Raw genomic sequence first — 22,907 nt, forward strand, 5'->3', positions numbered from 1 at the left:
CAGTCACTAAGCTTTTGACCTTTCCTCAAGATTTTCTAATTTCATTAATTCTACTTCAGTCCTTCAGAGCTGTGACAGAGAGCTTTGTAGAAAACTCTCTCATTTCCCTTTGTTTGAGTATCTTGCAGTTGAATATTTTTCAGCTTTTGAAGTATGAGCAGGGCAAGAATGGGCAGATATTTACCATGCCTCACTTTCTGGAGGCCTCATATGTCTATCAGAGAAAAGATTTACTGACACACTGAGTCAGTTCTACAGACTGTCTTTACTTCTATTAAAATTAAAGTGTTAGCTGTCCACACTCAAGTCTCACATCTTCTCAATTATCTTTTACTTTTTTTCTTGGTAGAAGGCTTTTGGACACTGAGGATGAACTCTCTGACATCCAGTCGGATTCAGTCCCACTGGAAGTGCGGGACTGGTTAGCTTCTACATTCACAAGGAAAATGGGAATGGTGAAGAGGAGACCCGAAGAAAAACCCAAATTCCGAAGCATTGTACATGCTGTACAGGCGGGAATTTTTGTAGAAAGGTGAGAGCTATGTTTTTTTTATTATAGCAAGTAGTGCATTTAGCTGCAGTGTCCCCCTGCTAAAGATGTGTGGGATGAACCTGAAGCAAATCTTTAAGACAGTATTTAGATTTCAATTTCTGCAGTTTTTCTTCTCTTCTACRTCTGAGTGAAATCTTCTGGATTTTGGTAAATTCTGAGGGTAAACTTTATAGCTTGCAAACTGCTACAAGAAAATGTACCAAACACTGCAGCAACATTTTTTAAAAAAATAAACACAACAACTCTGGCAGAAGGGCTTTCCTTATGAAGTTTATAAAAAGACTTAGGTCATCTTTGGGATCAGATCTTAAATAGCTTAGTGTTATTTCACAAACTATGAAAGATGAATTAAAAAAAGAGAAATTGTTCCAATAATTTTTAAAATTACTTAACATTTTATTCATTCTTTTAGGATGTACCGAAGAACTTCCAACATGGTTGGTTTGGCTTACCCAGCAGAAGTGATAGTAACGTTTAAGGTGAAATAAGTTTAATCATTGTGGAATCTGAATATGTATGTACTCCTGTTTAGAGACTTTAAAGGTGAAATGAATGTATTTTGCTGCTGAACATACCCTAGTCATCTTTAATAGTACAGAACTAAACGCACACAACAGAGAAATGCAATGGTTAAAAATTCACAAATAGCATCTGATTGTTTATTGTTTCACTGTTTAGTTATAATTTCATTTAGATGATATTAGAGCAATAGGATAAAATTTGTATAGAAATTTTTATTAAAACATAAGAGTCACGGTTTTATCAGCTCCCATTGCTATGGTAATCGGTGTCTTGGAGAATAGCTTTTGTTTCCTTTTTAGGAAAGAAAAAGGAGGAATAGTATTGGGGTAGAGCTAACAAAAGAAGCTTATGGAACAAGTACTGTATTTGCTGTAAATTTAAGGCATCATTACAGCTCACCCAAAAGGCAATCTCTTAAAATAGTAAAGTTCCCCTGGCTGGAGTATGTAATTAAAAAAGCGGTATTTCTTGAAAAAGAAGGTAGTCACCTTTTCCGCTAAAAATCAGACATTGCTGTATTATTTACAAGTTGTTTTACAGCTAAAGTGTTAATGAGATTGCAGATAACCTATTTAAAGGAGGAGTATTCACATTAGCTCCGCTAGGTTCAGTAGAAATTGTGCACAGAGAGTTTAGTTTGAAAGATCGAGGTCTTAGATCCTAAGCATACAAAGTTGCATAGCTCATGTTACAAGTATTTTTTTCATAACTAGCACAACTATTTTCATCGTTTCTATTGAAATAGTCATAAATGTATTACTTACAATAAGAGTTTGAGAGACTTGGATGATAAACAAACAAGCAAGCAAAACAACTCCAAAAGCTGAAAATCTACTTAAACAGATGGAAATTTTATGTCGTTTTCTTCTTCCCSTCATCTACAGGATGTTGACAAATGGTCTTTTGATGTATTTGCCCTAAATGAAGCAAGTGGAGAGCACAGTCTGAAATTTATGATGTATGAGCTGTTTACCCGATACGACCTTTTGAGCCGTTTCAAGGTCAGAAACCAGACACAAATAAAAATATGTATGGAAAAATAAGTGTGTCAAATTTAAAATATTAGAAATCCATAATATGTGTGAAATTATATTTTATTGTACAATTAAGTGCAGAATTTCAAAGAACGTGGCAAATCAAATATTGTAATACGCCAACATTTCCACCAATTGAAACTTAACTCAGAGCAATGCAAATGTTCCTGCAACCTGAGGGATTGAAAGCTGTATAGTTCCCATGTCAAATTAGTTTGGGATGGGAGGTGGCTAGTGAGCAGTAGATGCTGTAAGCACTTTCTCAGCAGTGCTGAATCAGTGTCTCATCTTCAAGGAGGGAAGTTGTTGGGCTTCCTTCCTAATAAGGCAGAGAGCTATAGTTAGTCCTAAGTACTTTTGGGGGGGATCAGACTGGATTACGATTTGCTGTCCTAAACTTTGCAAGAGTTTCAGCTGAACCCTCCTTTCCTAACCAACTTTGGTCATATATAAGGAGAAGGGTGCTTTTCAGTGGTGTGTGCGGAGTGTTGCAATGCAATATGGAGTATTTTTAACCTATTCTGAAAGGCTAGGATAAAAAGTTGGATCCAAGTGCCAGATTTATCCTTATAATAGCACTGAATGAAAGTTTCATTATAGTTTCAAAACCTCTCCACTGCAAAACTTCATGCTCCATTTGAAGACCCTCAGTCAGCCTGAGCAATTTGATTTTATCTGGTAACTCATCCTTTTGCTTGAAGCCAGAATCACGTCAGGGCTGTGTTGACAGCATGGACTGAAGTGTGCAATGTCACTGGCTCAGTGGGTTTAAGCTCATTCTCAGTCTCACTGTTTGTCTTTCAGGGCCTTTGAATAAAGAAAAAAAAAAACCATCTTAAGAAAAATGTAATTTAATTATATGGAAAAATTGTTGGGACGAGATAGTGCCTTTACTTCATATGATGTCTGGAGGAAGGAAAGGTGGACTATCAGGGTCAAGGAAACCTTGGTTCAGGAAGATAAAGGCGACAAAGAAAAATAAATAACCCCATTGTTAGACTCTTACCTGTCAAACCTTTATTATATAAGCAATCTATGTGTTCCTAGTAAAGACAGAAAGGAGCTTCTTAAAAACTTTTTGGATTATAGCTCTGAAGTCTCTTGTATGCTAACCACATGCTGTGCATAGTATATGTAGAAAGATACAGCTTCTACAACAATTAGTGGAAGACTCTCTGATGCAAATTAATGTTGCAGACCTTTACATTTTAAATGGCTCTGTTGTTGCTCTGTTGTAACTAAGTTCTATAGTGTGTTAATTTGTGTTTTATTTATTGCATGATTAACCTTGCAGCTGTTGCCAGAAAAAAAACTCTATTCTAATTTTTGCTTCCTGCAGATTCCTGTTCCCAATCTTATCTCATTTGCTGAAGCTCTTGAGGTTGGTTACAGCAAATACAAAAATCCGTATCACAATTTGATCCATGCAGCTGATGTTACTCAAACTGTGCATTACATCCTGATTCACACTGGTATCATGGTAAGAAATACTGCAAAGTTCAGTCAGCTTCTTTTCTCAGATTCTCTGCTCTTTTAGATAAATGTGTATATGTGTCTCTTCTTATGCACCCTTGAAAATGATTCAAAGAGAGATTCTGATCAAACTAGCCCTTGGGCTCTGAACTTGCATCATCTTAACAGTTCCTCCAGCTTGAAATGCTGCTAATGCTGAGAAAAAAAGGGGAGGAAAGTCCTCTTAAATCCTTTTTGCTTTTCATTCTCTGGGCTTGGGATTGTATGTCACACTAAAAGTGATACATATGCAGGAGTGGGCAGGTGAGAATTTTTCCCTTCCACATTGGTGCCTGGGAGGTGTGATCAGGCAAGGAAACTTAGGGATCTGCTGTGAGGACTTGGCCACTGAAAGATGTACTAAATCAGTGCAGACTTGTGCAAGCACTCTGCAGCTGCTTTTTCTTCAAGATGATAACCTTTTTAGAGGTTTTGCACACTGCGCTTGCCTGTAGTAGCCAGGAGATTGCAGTGGCCTTTTTGCAGTATCCAAACATCTTTGGAACTGAAGTGAATCTGTTGAAACATCTTTACCCTAAACACTTCGATATAATCCCAGCAATGGGAGTCTCCTTATTTACTCTCAATTTGCTTAGATGAAAGTTAAACCTGACTCTGAGAAAATGGACGATTCTGCCAATGGCCTTTTGAAGAGTTTAGTCTTCACTATGAATGCACTTTGTTTTGTATTTTAGAGCTGTGAAASAATTCCCCAGTGCTTTTGGAAAGGAAAATTTTAGAAATCATTGTTTGAAAGAAGCCCTAGAGATTCTGCAACTTGAAAAGTTATTTCTGTCCTGAATATAATTTGTAGTTTGCGATCTCATTAGTATATTGCACAAATGTTCTACTTATCTTTTGGGTATTTTTTCACATTGTGTAGTTAACTTTAGCCTTACTGAACCTTACTCAGTAACAATTTGAAGTTGAGTTCTCAAGCTAATTGTTTTCAGATTATGTCTGTTGTAACACCTCTTTTAACTCTGCTATATCTTCTAACAAATACTTAGAATGAGTCACTTAGCTTTGACGCAATTCTCTATCAAATGCCTGTGAGAGTTTTGCGGACTGACATGTGATTTGAAGTTCCYGTGCTTTCATTTTATCTTAAGGAGCTGATATTCACTCCCCAACCTTGCAAAGAAGTGCTGTCTGTCTTGTTCACTTCTGGAAGATGTACTAAAGCAAATGTTTCAAAAAGATAGGTTTTAGAAAGTCCTTTTCACAATTTCTATTATTGAAGTCATACATTTTGTATCTTTTACAGGCACTGGGAAAACAGCCATATTTTGACATTTGCCAAAATGTTTAGCTGGTCAGAGCTTAAGTTTCTCTATAAGCTTATAGAGAAGACTTCAGTGAACGATAACTCACGTGTTCATATTCATAGCTCATTTAAAGAGATAAAATGATCATTATATTTTTCAAAAGGTATTGGCTGTCCATCTAAAAAAAARGAAGAGCCAGCAACTTCAGATTGATGTGCTTAAGAAAGTTAGATATCACATATGGTAGACAATCTAGTAACCTCCCCACCACCAGCAAGTGATTAAACTGCAGATGATACAAATGAAATCTGTCTCACACTTGCACTTATGAAGTGTTCAACTTTGCAAAGATTTAAGAATCCAAGTCCCAGGGAACACATCTTGTTAAGAACTTTTGAGTCATCGATCATCTTCCCACCATCCCTTTTTCCCTCCCACGTACCTGTATTGCTCAAATTAAGGGAAAAAATGTCTTCCCTGTCAATAAGGGTATTGTGAGAATCCATTTCTTATTCATTTTTTACTCTACCATTGTTCAAAAAAATAGTTCCAACAAGAGCTCATGAAAAGTTGAAATATGATCTTTTTACTTAGAAACAATTTACAGTACTTCCAGAACACCTCTGAATAGAAGAGATCTTTTCCAATAGGAGTTACACCTGAATAGCATAATATTTTTCACTAGAAAGTTAAGTTCCAGCCACCTGAAGTCTATCAAACCGCCAAATACCTGAGGCTGCTTCCCCCCTGCCAAAAAGCCTTCTCTTTATCTAAGAGCTGTTTCCTGCTTCTTTAGAAATCCTTTAGCTAAAGTTGTTCTCTGATTCACTGATTTGAATACTGAACTGAATTTTGATTGTACAGCTACAGTATCTACAATACTTGGTCTCATACAGTACCATATGAAGATATCTCTGTAGTCCGTAGATATCATCTGTAAGGAACTGTGTTCTCATTTTAGATGAATTGTCTAGCAACTCTTTTCATTGCTAAAAAAGCTGATTTTTGAAAAGGCAGCTTAAAGAGAATGTTTATGTTTAGTTTTACTAATAATTTCTAGGTTTCTATTCCACTGGTATGCTGAAAATGTTGTGAAAGTCAGTACTAGTTCATGGCCTGATTTCTTATGACACAGAATACTATGAAGGTCATCATTTCTATTTTTGCAACTGCTTACAGTACTTTCTCATTCCTCAGTTGTGCCCTTTTTAAATCTATACAGCTTCATCAACCAGCCAGTACTTTTTGTTCCTCAGCAGTCTTATTTTGTCTCTTGGTGCCCTATTTTATTGTTCTCACACTACTTAGGAATCTTGACTGTTCCTTTCTTCTTCTTTGAAAAGATTGTACTGCTTATGGCAGCTTATACATCTTATATGACATGACCTACACAGCATTCATTTGCATTTATGGATGCATAAGGARGAAGATCATTTTTAGATCCTTTAGTGTGGAGACTTACTTCTACACTTAAAAAATCTGAAATACGTGTGAAAATGCTTGACTGGCATTTGACTAAATCAGTCCTATAACTATGAGGGTTAATTATTATATGATTTGTCTACTCTCATTTTTAGATGAAGTAAATTTTCAAAAAAAAMCCCAAAAACAGAATAGTCAAACAACAAAGGTGATTTTACAAACACAGCAACAGAACAGTATCAGTTAGGAAGAGGTATAAAAGTGCACAAAACTCTAGGTGATTATTAATTTGTATAAAGATGATCTGTACTGTCTTTTGCTCTGTATGTATACTACCTTTATGCACTATATTATTGCCTTTCTAGTTAGCTAAATGCAGTATGATACCACCAGTGCAAAGTGTGGTATAATTTAGTACAGGAAAGTCTCCTATTGGCTGTATTTCAATACTATAATACTGGTAAAATATAGTTAATGCTGGTACTGTACCTAAGAAAGTATTGTGAACTACATATATTGTTCACTAAAAAACAAATTAAAAGCATAAAACTTTGTATCAACTTTTTAGATGAATTTACCGTAATTTGTCAAGTGCCATTTATTGGTTGGCAGATCATATRCTTCCTACTCAAAACTGCTTCAAATTATATTACACAATTTTCTTATTAACTTATTTTTGGACAGTCAATATTTACTTTGCTTGTGATCATAAGGGCTTTAACATTGTGTTAGAGAAATCATAAGTACAAGCAGTCATTTGACTGTATAGTATTTAAGTTTTATGGATATATTTTGTCACTTGGAGTAGGAAAAGAATAAGGTTATTTAAGTCAAATGCAAAACGTTTTCAGTACAATAGTCTTTTAATTTAGTACGCTCTTATAGATAATAGAACTAAAATTTGTTTTTCATTTACTAGCACTGGCTCACAGAACTGGAAATTTTGGCAATGATTTTTGCAGCTGCCGTCCATGATTATGAACATACTGGGACCACAAACAATTTTCATATTCAGACAAGGTAAGTAAAGCAATCCCAAGGGTATCATATCCGAAGTTTGCTGTTCATTTGTCTGAAATGTTTCATACCTCTTATTAATACCACTAGGAAATAGTTAGATAATTTTTGACTTTATGAATTGGTTCCTTGACCTCTATAAAGTCAATGGGATCTCGGTACAGTTGGAAAAGGACTGGTAAAACTCTAAAATATTTGAAGTTAAATCATTATATTTAGGAGCTGATATCTTAGTACATTGTTGTGAAAGAAAATCCATCATGCCCAAAATTTTGAAGTTCTTTACGTATTTTTTGCCCCTCATATCTATTTACTGTCTTAAATTCTGATAATTTTGACTCAGGGCTTTCTTTCATGATGTCCCCAGAAAAATAACAATTTTCAGCAATGTGTCTGTGCTCATTTAACGTTCTACATGCATTTTGTTTCAGTGTATTAAACTGCAGGGTCCTAGCACACAGGGAGAGACCTTCAAGTATGTTTGTAAAATTCCTTACCCAGTGTGCTCTCCTAGTATGTTCTGTGAACCTCTGCAGTGGTTTTGATATAACCCTCCAGTTTGAAAGTCAAGCTAACTATATTCTCATTCAGACAGTCTGTCACCTTAGCCTCTGGTCCAGAACAGTCACATATTAGAGTATTCATTAAAGTATTTCATTAAAGGATTTAATACTTCATTAAAGTATTTTCAGTTCATCAAGGGAAAATCACTGAGCAATCCTTTAGTGGGTGATAGGCTGTATGCCTGATACTTACCCCGCTACAATGCGTGTTGTTCTCTCCCACTTGGCTATGCTTTGTAGTATCCTCAGCTGAAAATTCAGTTTTACCTRCTCTTTTTCAGCAATTTTTAGCAAAGAATTGGCATGTTCTAATGAAACAGCTCTAAGCGAGGATGTAAATCACTACGGATTGCAAGAAATACTACATGGCATAAAAATGAATAGAAGAATCTTCCCACTTATCTAGACAGATAAATTGCCCAAGGGCTGCATTTAAATTAAACTCACTACATACCAGTGCATTGGGATATGCCTGTCAATAATGAACAAATTCTAGATCCACTGCTGAAATAAAGGCATAATTCTCTACTTTAGCATAGTCTGGATAAAAATAAACTTCAGTTTGTAGTTCCAAGTTTATATTACTTTTCTATTTTTGTCCTTAATATTTTGCTCTGAAGTATTGCAAAAGTGGAAAATGRATTAAGCTGTTAAACTTTGACTTTTACATGTGCATTCTTGCCAACAGGTATTTGTTTTGAGATGCAGCTCATTCTTCTCTCCTAGWGGAATTTGGCCTTAACATGACATCCCCATTCCGTGCCAAAGCATCTTTTGCCTCAGAAAAGCCAATGAAATAGCGCTCACAGTCATGTCRAATCTCAGCAGTGATTAAAACCAGCCATGATTAGCTATATGGGTCAAAGTGTGCCTAAGTGATTGGCAGATCACAGATTTTCCCGTGATGTTACTAAGATTAATGACATAAACCTACTAATTATTTCAGTAGGATATACATTATTCCTCTAAGTAAACTTTCCAATCCAGTTTTAATTTTTTAGATTCCTTGGCACCATACCATACCATGTATGAGTGATTATAGTGAATATTTACTATTGCTCACCAGACTGAGGAATTTGATTTTTGCTCATTAACATCATTGTAAGCTGAGCTGCTAAATCATCACACCTGTCTTTTAGCCCAGAATTGTCAGTCACGTTGAGTCCAAAAGGAAATACTCAGGAACAGTTTTAGCAGAGCAAAACAAGCRGGAAGAGGAAACCCAAGGTTGCTTACCAAGTCAGAGCACAGGGAGAAATCAGCTCCCTCAGACTTCTTGAAGTCTGGGGCTGTTGTAAATCCACACTGCATCAGACTGTGTGAAAATCTACATCTAACTCTGGTAGCTGTAGCCTAGTCTCTGTCTGATTATGAGGGAAAGGGTACTTTCATGGCTTAATACAAATTGGCCATTACCAACTGGTATTAACATTCTGGTAAGATTCTGGCTTTAGAAAGCAATTGAATATAATCCTCCGTTACGAGGCTCAAGATTTAGCTTGTTTTCTGACAAAATATGGCATCCATTTGAAACATATGACATATAAACTCTTCTAGCATTTTAATATGTACAGCTCTTTCTCTGATTAGGAGCCACGTGAGCCAAAGCAGGTCTCATAGTAGAGGCACAAGCTTCTTTATAACCCATGCTATTTGGGGTGCTCCCTCTCATGAATGTATTGCATTTTTAAGTGGTTGTATTTTCAAAGAATACTTTTGAGTAGCCTAATTTTAATATTTCTATTGTTGTACAATCCTATCTGCTATCAAGAAGCTCAAGGCTCTCCTCATAAAACTTTCTCAGTTATACTATAAAAATAAAATGTTACACTTTTAGAAATAGGACTTTTCTCCAAACAATACAGTGGCAAWGATGGTAAATTTTCATGGTTTTAGGGCAGAAATTTTATCTGTTCTGTAGGAACAAACATACGTGGATATATAATCAAGAATACACATTCCTAATTTCTCCAGTGCCATCGTGAGTATTCTATGTCAAATTGTGTTGTGTTTTTTTTTTTTTTTTAATCTAGGTCAGATGTTGCAATATTGTACAATGATCGTTCTGTTCTTGAAAATCATCATGTGAGTGCTGCTTATAGACTCATGCAAGAAGAAGAGATGAACATCCTGGCAAATTTAACCAAAGATGATTGGAGGTAAGACTACTGTGATATTCAAGCATAATTCCAGTACGTAAAAATAATAAAAACCTCCCGTCGTGCGGCGTCTATTTTAAGAGTTCAAATTACAAGGAAAAACTTTTGCACYAGAAGGTGTTATGGATGTTCATAGCTTAGGAAAAGCTGCTGTAGTGTAAATCAGTGCTTTATRGGTGACTCTATACAGTTTTCTAAGTAAGTTGTGCATTGATGAGCCATGTCTTGGACTGCATGATAGTTAGGTGTGCTGACTGTGCAGACTGTGCTGTTAAGTTACGTTATCTTTGTCTAACAATGGATTAAAAMCTCAGTGCAAAGTCTCAATGTATTGCCAGCTTGACCACTACTGCCTCTGGGWTTTCTGCTGTGTGACATCGCACAGCATAGCTGCATCTTGGCTAAGCATTAAAAAGTGAACTGTCAAGTAAAGGCTCTGCTACACTAGAGAAATATCTTGTTTTCCTTCTTATTTTTTAATGTAATTCCTAAAGAAAATTTGACTATCCAAAAGAATCAGGATCATAACTGACTTGTCACAGATACCAAGATYTAGAAGATTAAAGTGAACAAGTGTTAGAGCTATGACTTTCTCCATTATTAAGAAAGGTATGTTATTATCTTTGTATTACACAGATCGCAGATCAGTATCTATAGCACTTAAGATTTCTCTGTTAAAACTATCATTCAGAGACCCTTAAAAATAATTTTTAAATAACTGGACTGTGAGGCCAGATAAAATGTTCTGCTTCTAGACAAATCTGCCGTTGTCARTGATGCCACCACAAAGAACAAGCCTATTGTCTGCTTTATTTGTATTTTCCCACAACTATACATTTATGAAGGAATATGTGAATATGAGAGCAAATTTTGGCTTAGTACATTTTTTTAAAGGTGAAGGACTTACTTATATAGTAGACTTACATTATTTGACTGTTTTATGTGGTGATATAGTTAATACGAAAGTACTTTTTAATTTAATATAATGTGAGAGAGGAATCATACACTTTTCCCATCATCTCACGGGATGATCATTTGCATTTAGTTATCATAAATTCTAATTATAAATTTAGTTCAGAGAACGATCTCTGGAAGTAAACTGTAAGCTTGAGCAAGAGTTGTCTTACACAGTCAGATTTTCATTGCCAACATGAGTCACTGTTATCCTGATGGGAATTCCTTTGGGGCTGATAGAGTAGTTTGGTCTCTGTGACCCTTTTCCTAGCCACTGAGTATGAAGAAAGTGTTTGTGCCTCTAGGCAGCCATCAGAGACTGGATTTTTTTTCTTTTAAAATCTTCATTGTATAGAAGTAAGAATTTTCAAATCTTCAGACTTGTTACTGTGAGTATGTTTATTGTAGTGTTGTAGTTTCATACCTTGTCCTGCCAGAGAATGCTTCCACATAGAAAGGGGCAGAACTTTTCATACGATGGAGTAGTTCAGGACTGAATAACGATGGCTTAAAGACCCTTACATGCTTCCATAGTCTGGGATCTTTAGTCACTAGAGACCACCATGAACGCAGTAACATGCAGTTGCTCYGGCCGACAGAAACGTAGCTGCCAGCTAGCACAGTGCACCCCGGTCATTCCCGTTTGCTGTGTCTCTGGGGGTAAAGAGTTACGGAATGGAAGCTCCTGTGAAAGAAAAGATTTCCCAATGGGAAGAGGATCCTGCAGTTTCTGGATGTGTGAAGTTTGTGGCACATAGCTGTAGTGGACTGCAACAGAATAGAGAGAGGCACGTTATAGATTATTTGCGTATTTCTGAAATACCCTTCTCTGCACAGAGAGCTTGGTCTTCCTACAGTTCTGGACCCTTTGCTCTAACTTCTTCTGGTGTATTTTTTTCTCTTTGGTTTTTGGACTGACCATGAACTAACATGTTCTTTCATGAGGTGTTCAATCCAGATGTGTTTATACTAGCTTTTCAGCCTCCTCTCACTGTTAATCCAACCAGGTTTCCTGGAGCAATTTAGTTTAGTTTTGTGCTTTTTGTTGGAGTAAAGTGGTTGCACAGGTGCTATCCACTTGTATATCCTTGCAGCCTGCTTAAAGTTAGTGAGATTTGGGAACCAGAGGAAGTAGAACTTCTGGTCCTCTTCTGGGGACTATTCAATACAATTTAGAAGAGAAATATGAAACCTRATTGATTAACTAGGACCCTCAGTTCCATGGTTAGTTGCTTTGCTAGGCACTTACAGTATGGACTTTGAAACAAACTGTAACTTCCAAAGTACCCATCTGAGAAGCTGCACAACCTATGGAACTGTGATATGTTACCTAATTTAGCAAAATATTCCTCTTATTCTGTCATCAGAGGCAATTGTTCATCAGTGCAATGACAAATATGTTAGCCACTTGAAAGAAACTTTTAAATTTTCAAATTATTACTAGAGTAAACTTTTTGGATATTTATTGAAATTGATGCTATTGGACTAATAGTTTTAACGTTTGCACTGAAGCAAATTGGCAGTAAATTGAAATGATAATTTGTTCAACTTTTTAGTGTACTTCCTGGCACTGATTAATTTCTTAACTACTGTCAGATCTCTTTTCTTGGATTGCAATGATTATATTTTTTTTAATTTAATACCTCTGCCTATTTAAACTGTAGTTCTGCTAATTATTCCAGCAGCATAAAGCAAAGTGAATGAGAATGCCTTATAGTATTACATTTTCCTTTCTACATGTTAATGTTAAGAACATAAATGCGCTAATAAACTGTCAGGATCAAGTAAGTTTAAAACATGGGGTTTGGGCCTGAGCAGGGAAATACTGCCACCATCCTGATGAGCCCATCCTTTGTGGATAACACATGTGATGTTCATAGTCATTTCTCACTCTTCAATCTGAAAAAAAATCCAGTCATCTTCCACATTCACCTTTTTTCTCTCCCTCAGTTCCCCAGATAATGAAACGGGGACTCCTCTTTCTCCCCCTTTCTCCGTTGATTTACCAGGCCTCTGCTGTTTTAGCCCCACTATGTGCTACCCCAACAATCAGAGGTGGACAGGCAGTATTAAAAGATCCCCAACCGTTCCATTCRTATGGCATACATTGATATATTGGCAGATTATATAAAAAGAGTAACAAAACAATATGCATTACATCTAGCATAAGTGGCTTCTCTTTCACACCTTCACTTGGGGGGTTTCTATCTGGGGAAAGCAGGATTGCTGTAACTTGCAAGACGATTCTTAGTGCCTCAGCTGCCAACTTGATTCTGCTCAACCTGCTCTATTCTTAGGTGCTTACTTCCATTAGCATTAGCATCCAGGTTACTAAATATCTTTGTCATGGATTAATCCAGGCCAAATTGGTTTCAGGTTATTGGTTAACTACTTTCTTGAGAAATTTCATGTGCTGCTCCTTTTCTGTTGTTTATCACAGTATTATTCATGTCATTTTTTTCCCATCATCTTATACCTAACTATTTGTTTACAGTGTCCTACCCATAGGACATACAGATATGGAAAGGCTAAGAAAGAAAGAGAACACAGGACATGACTGCTCTGTTATTTTAAATGGAGTTTGTATGCACCAAATCAGCATTCTTTCAACTGTGTTTGGATCTGAAGAAATTGCTGTGTAGTGTACATGAGTGCTGTTATATTTTTTATCACAGAACGAAAGACTGGAACAACTACATATTGTTTTTCCTTGCTAGCATTAGCAGGGCTACCTGTATTATCCTGTGGACTGACTAATGAGATGGCACTGATTTCTCTGCAGGAGTTGTCTGTGAGACAAGCTGAGGTCGTCCTTGATCCTGAAGTTCAGAGGCTTTTTTCCCCCTGGGAAATGGCTTGGGAATGGTTTGAGTCTGAAAGTAGTCTTCCATGCAATGATAGTAGACTGAGCTTTCTTATCATCTCTAGTAAAGTTCTAGTTTTCCTGTTAATTCTGGACTTTCTGTCTCTCTGTGGCTGATAGGAGGGCAGGCATGGGGCTGAAATGTTCCCAAACGTGTGAAGAGAACAGTGCTACTTTGATCCCTACCGAGGGGATAGAGGTCAAAATTTGAGTTTGTCACTTGCTGTGGCAATGTAAATCTACTACAAGCAGAATTTTGCTGCTGTTCTTTGTGCAGTAGGAGTAAGCTTATTTTTGATTACTCTTAAAAGAAAGTCCAGACATGAAAAGTTCCTAGGAAAGTGTCCTGTAGAAAGAGGAAGTGGTAATTATTTAAAAACAACAGGATTTAACAATGCAGAGCCTGCAGTTTTCATGTAGTGTCTAGTTGTTCTTTATTTTTATTTTTAATGAGTTTGGCTATGTTTGAAAAGTACAGTTTTAAAGCAATGTGGAGGAGCAACAATTGGGATGCAAATTGATTAGTATCTTATGAGGTCGGTAAGTTAAGGCATTTTCTAAGCACAAGTTGCTATGGCTGCATATTATTATTTGAGTAGAAGTGAGAGGGCTGAGTCTTTATCCTGTTACATAAAAGCAAATCAGAAATAAATACACAAAAATCAATGAGGAATATCAACTTAAATATGCAATTAATTTGGCTCACAAGCAGTCTCAATAGGTTTTATAATAAACTTCCGTAACAGCCCTAAAGAAAACTGCAATTTCTTTAAAACATATTTATTTGAAAAAGTACTTCATTAAGTAAATCAAAGATAGGGATAGATCAGTGAGAAATCCTAAAGCAGGTTTCTACTGTTGTATTTGATACTTTGGCTAATAGCAAACAAGCATACTTGGCTCTTTGCCACACCGTACCGGGTCTCAGTATTCTAAGGAAGGCATCCTTAAGTTTGTAAGCATATTCCTGAAGATATATGCTACATGAAGATTTAATATGTAGTTGATTTCCCCCCCCCCCACCTCCAATATCTGGAAGCAACCCTCTTTTGCATGTAAATCCCTCTAGGACATGTAAAAAATATGTTAATAAAGAGCTTGTGGACTCCTACATAGTCTACAAATATACAATCCTTCTACCTCAAGGAAAGTGTATATTCCAGCTCAGTAATTACTGGTGACAAAATTAATGCACTTTCATATACCCTGATAATTAATAAACTTCCTCACATGATTGATGTTTTACTATTTTCTTACTCATTTAATAGAAAGCTGATGGACAAGCATTATCTGACCATAATATCAAGATACAGATAAACTGTGAATCCTGAACTTGTTCTGATTAATGTAATAGGCGTTAAGGAGACCCTTGAGGTGAAGGGAGTTTGACATGCTGTTCATAATATTGGCGTAATATTCACAGCATTTCAAATGTAACAGTTCTTGCTCTTCTAAGTGTCTCTGCAGCCTTCTTAATAGGTTTAGTGTTTTGCCTATTCTGTGCTAGGATGAGAACAATAATATAAAACACTACTATGTTCTCCTATGTGGTGGTGAGGCCAGAGAAAACTGGTTTTTTTGGTTACTCTGATGCTGAAACCAAAAAGGAAAGAATTATAATGAGTGCTAGAACTGCATGTAATTCTAGTTTATACACCAGAAAAGAGGAATTGCAGAACAGCATGACTTTGAAATAATAATTGCAGCATGGGTTTTTTGCTTCCACAGAATCCCTTTAGGATACAACGTTCAAGTTGTTAATAATTTATTTAAAAGCTTTTTAAAATGTAATAGAAAACGTGGGTTGTTATAAATTAACAAGTGCTGCTTAAATAAATGTTCCATACATAGAATAAATGAATTGTAATAAGTCATTTTGCTTTTAATTATTTTTAGGGAGTTGCGTAGCTTGGTCATTGAGATGGTTTTGTCTACAGATATGTCGGGTCATTTTCAGCAAATTAAAACCATGCGACATACTCTACAGCAGACAGAAGGGTAGGTTATTTTCCATTCTGCTCTTTATCTGTAGTCTTTAAATGAGCTCGTGTCCAAGAAAAGACATTAACTAGTTGCTTTTGTTCTGAGATAATCAGAGCATGTCTTTGATTTGACAGGATAGACAAAGCCAAAGCCATGTCTTTGATTCTACACGCAGCAGATATAAGCCATCCAGCAAAATCCTGGAAACTGCACTACCGGTGGACCATGGCCCTGATGGAAGAATTTTTTCGACAGGTGCCATTTTAAAATCTTTCAGTAAATCTAGTTGAAGAAACGGTAGTTACCTGATTAAATCTTTCTATAACTTTACCAGTCAGGTTGCTCTTGATTGTGATTGACTAGCATAGTCAGTAGTACATATTCCTTACTCTTAATACTGCTGACGTTAACTCAGCTTTTATGTGAGTGAATAAGATGAAAATGTTATTGCTCCATATCTATTTCAGGTGATACCAGGATTCTAAGCATTGTAGGTTTTTTTTCTTTCAATAATATTATAACTTGTCAAGCTGTTTTCATTCTGTAGACAGAGATTTATATATGCTTTGAGTTAAAAAGAAACACGGATAGGGTAGGATGAGGGACTCGAAACTAGGAAGCATTTGCATTCAGCAAAGGCAAAAACGTTGTCTTCATCTTATATTTTAGAAAATCCTCCTATTTCTTTTTCTTGCCATTGTTGTCATGCACGTGAGACATAGTTTTGAAGGTTTTGCTGTCATAAGGGCTAATCCAAAGCCCTGAGACATTACTGGGAGTCATCCTGTTGGCAGCGTGGCCATATATCCTGAAACAAAAATGAAGACTTACCTCTATGAAAGGCTTTTTATGGCTGCAAGATACTGAATTCAGAGAGAAAGCCCATGGGCAGCCAGTGTTGGTGTGGCTGCTGCCATTTGCTGGCTCGCCTGGGCAGGTGCCAGAAAGCATTTCTGTGATGGGGATGTGCTTGCCCTGCCATGAACGCTCCCTTGAGCGGGGAATGCTGAGTGCCTAACAAGCAGTTGTGTCAAACAGGAGCAGCCAGGAGGGTGTTTCTGCTTCTCCCATCACTCGAAACGCTGCTGAACACACTAAGCACTTGTAAAAATAAACCATTTTTTTCTCAGCATAGTAATAGCCTTTGATGAAGCATTTCTTTGTTATGAGAACTGATTAAAATACAGTTCAAGTGGTAAAATGAAAGCCAGGACATTTTAAGTGTCCTGAAGTAAATAGCTGAGCTTCCAAATCATCAGCATATGTATAAAAATGACCACGTTGTGATAAAATCAGAAACTAAAATTTATGAGGAAGTAATAGCTATGCATTATTACTATTTCTGTTGTCTATGAATTAGGAATTGTTTGATATGAGAGAAAAAAATGTGTTATGATTTTATGGTTCTTTTAGCTCTCTGATGCAGGCAACAAAATTGGTAATATAGCAATACACATATAAAAGACCCCATATTAAAATAGTAAAGTGGGAAATAAAGTACTGTGAACAGTTTAAAAAAAACTTGACATTGACTTCTGGTTGTCAGGTTATTCTTTCAGTAAAAAGAAATAGCAATGGCAAAAATTAAGAGAAACTTGGAATTTAATATTTGTATACGATTTAGAAATGTTGTGTTCCAGGAATTAATAATCTTCCTCTTTTTTTTAAAGATGGGTACTATTTTTAGGGGGTGTAGTATGTTAACGTTTGTCAATGGTGGTAGTACAAGATCTTAACAAGTGCCAGGTTATGCAGGTTTTAAAGCAGTCTGCATGTCACTAGTGATTCCTGTACCATAGTTTAGGAACTTTTATTTCAGATACTTCACAGGGAGCAATGCACACTGAAATTAGCTTGCATTTAAGTAAATTATTTTTGGTGACCTCAGCATAAACTATAATCTCCAGGGAAGCTGAAAAACCAACCTCCATGGCTTACAAAGCATTGAAATATTTCCTGTTAATTTTAAAAGAGCCAAAAAAAGAATGAAAGAAAACTCAGTGCTTTCCTGCATCAGGAGTATGGCACTTACTATGAGTGCATAGAAACCATGCACGTTTTTAAAATATCGATTACTGAGATTAAATTGATAAMCACAATCCATTTTAGATATTACATGGTTCCTGCAATTATATATAGTCTTTAAAAAACGTTTAATACAGATAATTGAACAGTGTATGTCTAACTCATCTTGATTGTAATTATTTTTTCTGTATGCTCACATTTTCAAATCACATGGGTCACACTGGAAAGGGGATCAGAGTAATAAAAGAGCCAGTAGGCTAAACCATTAGGTTGTTTGGCCCGTCTGCCCTGAAAGTTTCTTGCTCTGTTCCTAGAGGTTCTGAATAAGGAGCTTTCAGACATCCATGACTCTAGCACATGCCCTGGGGAGACTGAGTGGAGATCTGGTGCCTTAATCTAAATAATGGATAGACTAAGTTTTGTGGAAATACTGAGTAGAGTCATGAGTTTATGTCTGTTCCTGTAAATGGAAATGATGAAGATCTTGAGCTTGCGAGGAGAAAGGAGGATCTGATTACTCCAGATATGTATGACTTGAAAAGGTCAGAAATGACCAACTGTAAAAACATTCTAGGCACAGAGAGACAGAGTAGACAGAGCCCATGAGACAGTGAGGCAATGTATCCAGGCAAGTGGAGGTAGCATTAGCAATAAGCAGTACCACACTGCCTTGGTCTTTGAGTACAGAGGATCAGTTAATGTTTTAGTTATTCCTTTATTCTTGCCTTATAAAAAGTGACTAGATCATAAATAAGCTGCTCAAAGGCTTGAGCTGGCATTTAATATTGCAATCAAGCCACCAAATATGTATTTCTGTTGCTGAGCAATATAAAATGTGGAAGTCATGCTGTAGAGGAATGTGCAAAGAATTGAATGCCACTTTATATGTGCTGCTGAGATGAGCAGGATGTATGGAATAATTCCAACACATTTAAAGTGCAATTGAGTAACTGTAAATATATACATGAACCGAGTAGTGCGTGCTTCCTGGATACACTGGTTTGGTTGTTCATCCTACGATCTGTTGATCTGAGTGTGAGTACTGGACATCTCTGGGATTTCCAGATCCATGTCAGCCAAAATTGAATGGTCCAAACTTATACAAAACTCATTAAGTCCACTTCTTTTTTTCTTCTGTTTTTAATAGTAATTCCCCTATTTCTACAGCCTTACAGGAAAAAAAGCAGGACTTGGAACTGCCAGTGAGCAAGCAATGTTTTAAAATTCAGCTTTCAAAGTAGTGGGCACCAGGAAAAAATGAACATTCACCTAGGCAAAAAAGCTTGTTAACTGTAGCTAACGATTAAAATAAGCATCAGTGTTAACTTCAGGGAAAAAGCCAAACAACACTGTAAGTTAAAACAACTACAGAAAATGTGTTACAATGCCAAGGAAAATCAGAGCTAGTTGTTCAAAATAGAAATACACCCACCCATCTCAAAAACTTAAAAATAAAGAAATACACAGTTCACATCACTCAAAGAAGCATCACAGTTCCTATAATGTTATGCTCTCAATCTGAGTAGGTCCAGTAGCACAAAAGGAGAATTTTTGTCCAATGAGTTAGTCACCTGGGAAAATAATTTATTTTTTTACTATCTTTATCTTGATTTTAAATCTCGTGAGACTCTTAATGACCAATTTAAATATCAACACTGTGCCACTGTGCTCATTATTATAATTTATGATTGACCTGATCTTATTTGACGTTTAAATATATTTTTATTCTGTCTTCAGCAACAGAGAGATATTCCTACTAGTGAGCAAGAATTAAAGTCAGGTCATGCTTTTTCACTTGTGCAAGTACACTGAAGAAATTTTACATGTTCCATAAACCAATGTAATGGAAGGAAATATTTAGCCTTTTTATTACAAACATGTCTAAGTGTCCAATCTCATAACATCAAAGATTTTGCAGGTCTAAACTGTAAATGTTGAAAGACTCCTTATAAAATATGCCATTTATTTTTCTTCCTTGACAAATATTAAATCTCATTGGCAGATGCCTTGCGTTTGATGAGCACTTCCTTTGAACAACTTCCTGTATCTAAAAATTGTTAAACATAAATTAGAATATTGGCCTTTACTTTTCCTGATAATTTAAAGACAAATAATGAGTTTGTTATCTGCAACTTGTTCTTATTTAGGAAAATAAGTGACTGAAGTAACTTGTTGAATAAGTACTAAGCATGTTCAGATCATTTATCTATCTGATTATTCAGTATGTGCTTATAATATTAAACATTGTTGTTTCCAGGGAGACAAGGAGGCTGCTTTAGGGCTTCCATTTTCCCCACTCTGTGACCGCAAGTCTACTTTGGTAGCTCAGTCCCAAATAGGTAATGACAAGACCTGTTTTTCTTCTTCTTCTTCTTCTATGTGTAGGAGCATAAAAAAACTGTGTAGACCTTTCTTAGACCCATTTTGCATTTTAAACATTCAAAATCCCATCATATACAATGTTTGTACCTGTTTGTTCAGTGAAGTCATATGCCCTTACAGCAGCAACTCACTGGTTTCAAAAAAATATTAAGCTACTTTGGCATGTATGATCCACGGAGGGGTAGGAGAGGGTTTACCAAGTACTAGATGTAAGCGCATCTTTTACTGTACGTGCTTCAGAGTTTGGTAGCTCGTGTCGTTAGACAGGTTGACTCTTGCTCGAGAAGCCAAAGGCATGTGTCTGCTACTATCCAGAAGTCTGGTATCTTTTTGTAGCTGCATCTCAACTGCAAATGAATTGGAGGTGTCAGCCCTTCAGCTTCCAAACACCTAGCCAGGGACCAAGACAAAAGGACTTCAGCTGGTATTGAAGTGGTTTGCTTCTCTGGCCATGTCACTCACATAAAGCTAATTAATAGCTCAGACTGCTGGATTGCAGTTAGGACTAACAGCGTGGCAGAGCTGAGCAGCACAGGGTCACGCCTCCTGGGGTTGACAAGGACCACTGCATCCTGTTCCCGTCACTTCTAATTGTTCTCTGATCAACAGCGGCCAAACTGCCAAATGCAGGTCTTGGCTCCCTTCTCCCTGTTTTGAGCTATCGAATCAGCTATAATGAGAAAATCAAAAGTGGTAAAGTTAATTGGGGATGGTTACAAGGCCATACCCCCTCGAAGCTTACCTTTTATGTGCGTGATCTCAGTACTCCTTGAGAGCTTCTATTGGTGCAAAGGTGTTAGCTTTGAATTGAAGCATGTCATCCTGTCTGATCTTGCCACTCAAAATGTTCTTTGTTCCATTCCCCTGGGACGCAAAATGCAACGTGCTTGAGAGTTATACCTACTGCAGGTGGGAAGCTGGATTTTAGGCTGAAGCACTGTTGCTCACCTTTGGGCTGTGTTACATCGTTAAGAAACCTGGAAATCCATTGCTAGCTCTTTTTTTTTTAAAAAAAATCTATTTTGTTTCTGTGAAATGCTCAGCAAAGAATAATACTTCATTCTTTCACTATGTCATTCCTTACCTTGATGAGCACTTTAAAATGTAAAAGACATTGTTCAGAGCTGACATCTCAGAACTGTGGGATGAATGCTGTCTCCTAGGGATATTACTTGTTCTCTTCACTGATTTGACAGAACACTCCTACACACTGTGAAATAACACTTTACCTCCACAGAATAATAAACAGCAGTTTGAAATATTAACTCCTTGGCAAGAAGCTCCGAATGGTAACAGAGGCAGTAGGACTTCTAGCCTCTTAACTCTACTGTAGCATCCCTTCCATTCAGTAATTCATATTGATTTCAAACTCAAGGTGTGTTACTACACAGCATAAAATTTACATGGAATAGGAATGAAAAGCTATAATTTAGTTATGTGCATCCTACTTCAGGTGGGTTTTTTGTTTTGTTTACTACTTTTGCTCAAAATTGTACAGGTAGTAACTAGAATGTTGAATCAGGACTACAGTGAGAAAATTAGCCTTATATCAAACCTTAGTTTTTAGATTTGAGAGCTGGGAAAATGTAAAATCTGATTTTTTTTTCCTGTCATTTTTCTCTTCAGGTTTCATTGATTTCATAGTAGAACCAACATTTTCTCTTCTTACGGATTCAATGGAGAAAATTGTTATTCCTCTTATAGGGGAAGCTTCAAAATCTGAAAGTCCTGCATTTGGGACACCCAGGTATGAATACATTGTTTATTTTTTGAGCTGACTTAACTAACTACTGTCATTCTCATTATTATCATGATTAGTGTTAAGGTTGGAAAAGTAGCAGGACTAGCTGTACAGTATTGCCACCTAGTGGTGCCATCTTTTATTTGCAGTATACTGTTCGTGCATTGACCATGGACAGTTGTGCACGTAAAATGGCAAAAATGCTATACAATGAACAAAATACTTCTAAAATGTAAAGGCGATTTTCTGCAGAATATGTAATAATACTTTATTTTTTTTCTTTGACTCCATCTAGAAAGACTACCAGCCAGTATCTATGTAAGATTGTCAAAGTTCCTGGTTTTCTTACCACTGAGTCTTTTTCAGTATTATTTTAACTGACAGTGACAAAAGTTATCCTTCAGTTTGTGAGAGCAATTGAAAGTGCAGGTGATGCAGGCAGTTTCAGGTTTTATCCTGAGTTTTTCTTATACTGTAGGTCACTCCTCCCCACCTTTCTATTTTTCATTATTATTTGATATATCCACTTGAGACAAAATTCACTGGGAGGGTTTTTTTGCTGGCAGGTGGGAGGGTTTTTTTGCTAGTGGAGCTCCTGATTTTTATATCATGAAGGAAGGTTTCTGCAAAACAAAATATCTATGAGAGACAGTGTTATCCATTTGAGTGATTCTGCAGTGAAAGTATTGTTCAGTAATCAGATGCTGCTGTTCCGAATGTTCCCTCTATTGTCATTTCTTTTTCTTCATTTTCACCACAATTTGAGTTTTCACTGAGGCTACTGATATCATAATTCTGCAGGGCATTTGTTCCTTTGCTGTGCAACAGTTACATTTTAGTAGTGAAATGATGAACCTAGCTGCCTTTTAATCATGAATTTACTCTGCATGTATTTCGGTTGCTGTAAAG

General features: G+C 36.5%; 1 protein-coding gene across 2 annotated transcripts in view; it reads left to right on the forward strand.

The window, feature by feature from the left end:
- Nucleotides 1-22,907, forward strand: part of PDE1A (phosphodiesterase 1A) — a 151,860-nt gene that overhangs the window by 108,936 nt on the left and 20,017 nt on the right. For both annotated transcript variants that reach the window (XM_085321970.1, XM_085321978.1), the window contains 10 exons: nt 350-532; nt 966-1,032; nt 1,960-2,076; nt 3,449-3,589; nt 7,231-7,331; nt 9,925-10,050; nt 15,764-15,865; nt 15,985-16,105; nt 20,133-20,214; nt 21,884-22,004. In XM_085321970.1, coding sequence (XP_085178096.1) covers nt 350-532; nt 966-1,032; nt 1,960-2,076; nt 3,449-3,589; nt 7,231-7,331; nt 9,925-10,050; nt 15,764-15,865; nt 15,985-16,105; nt 20,133-20,214; nt 21,884-22,004 — 1,161 coding nt within the window. The remainder of the gene's footprint in view (nt 1-349; nt 533-965; nt 1,033-1,959; nt 2,077-3,448; nt 3,590-7,230; nt 7,332-9,924; nt 10,051-15,763; nt 15,866-15,984; nt 16,106-20,132; nt 20,215-21,883; nt 22,005-22,907) is intronic.

This window comes from Rhea americana, unplaced genomic scaffold (genome assembly GCF_003343005.1).
Source record: "Rhea americana isolate MKP2758 unplaced genomic scaffold, rheAme1 scaffold_12, whole genome shotgun sequence".
Classification (NCBI taxonomy): domain Eukaryota; kingdom Metazoa; phylum Chordata; class Aves; order Rheiformes; family Rheidae; genus Rhea; species Rhea americana.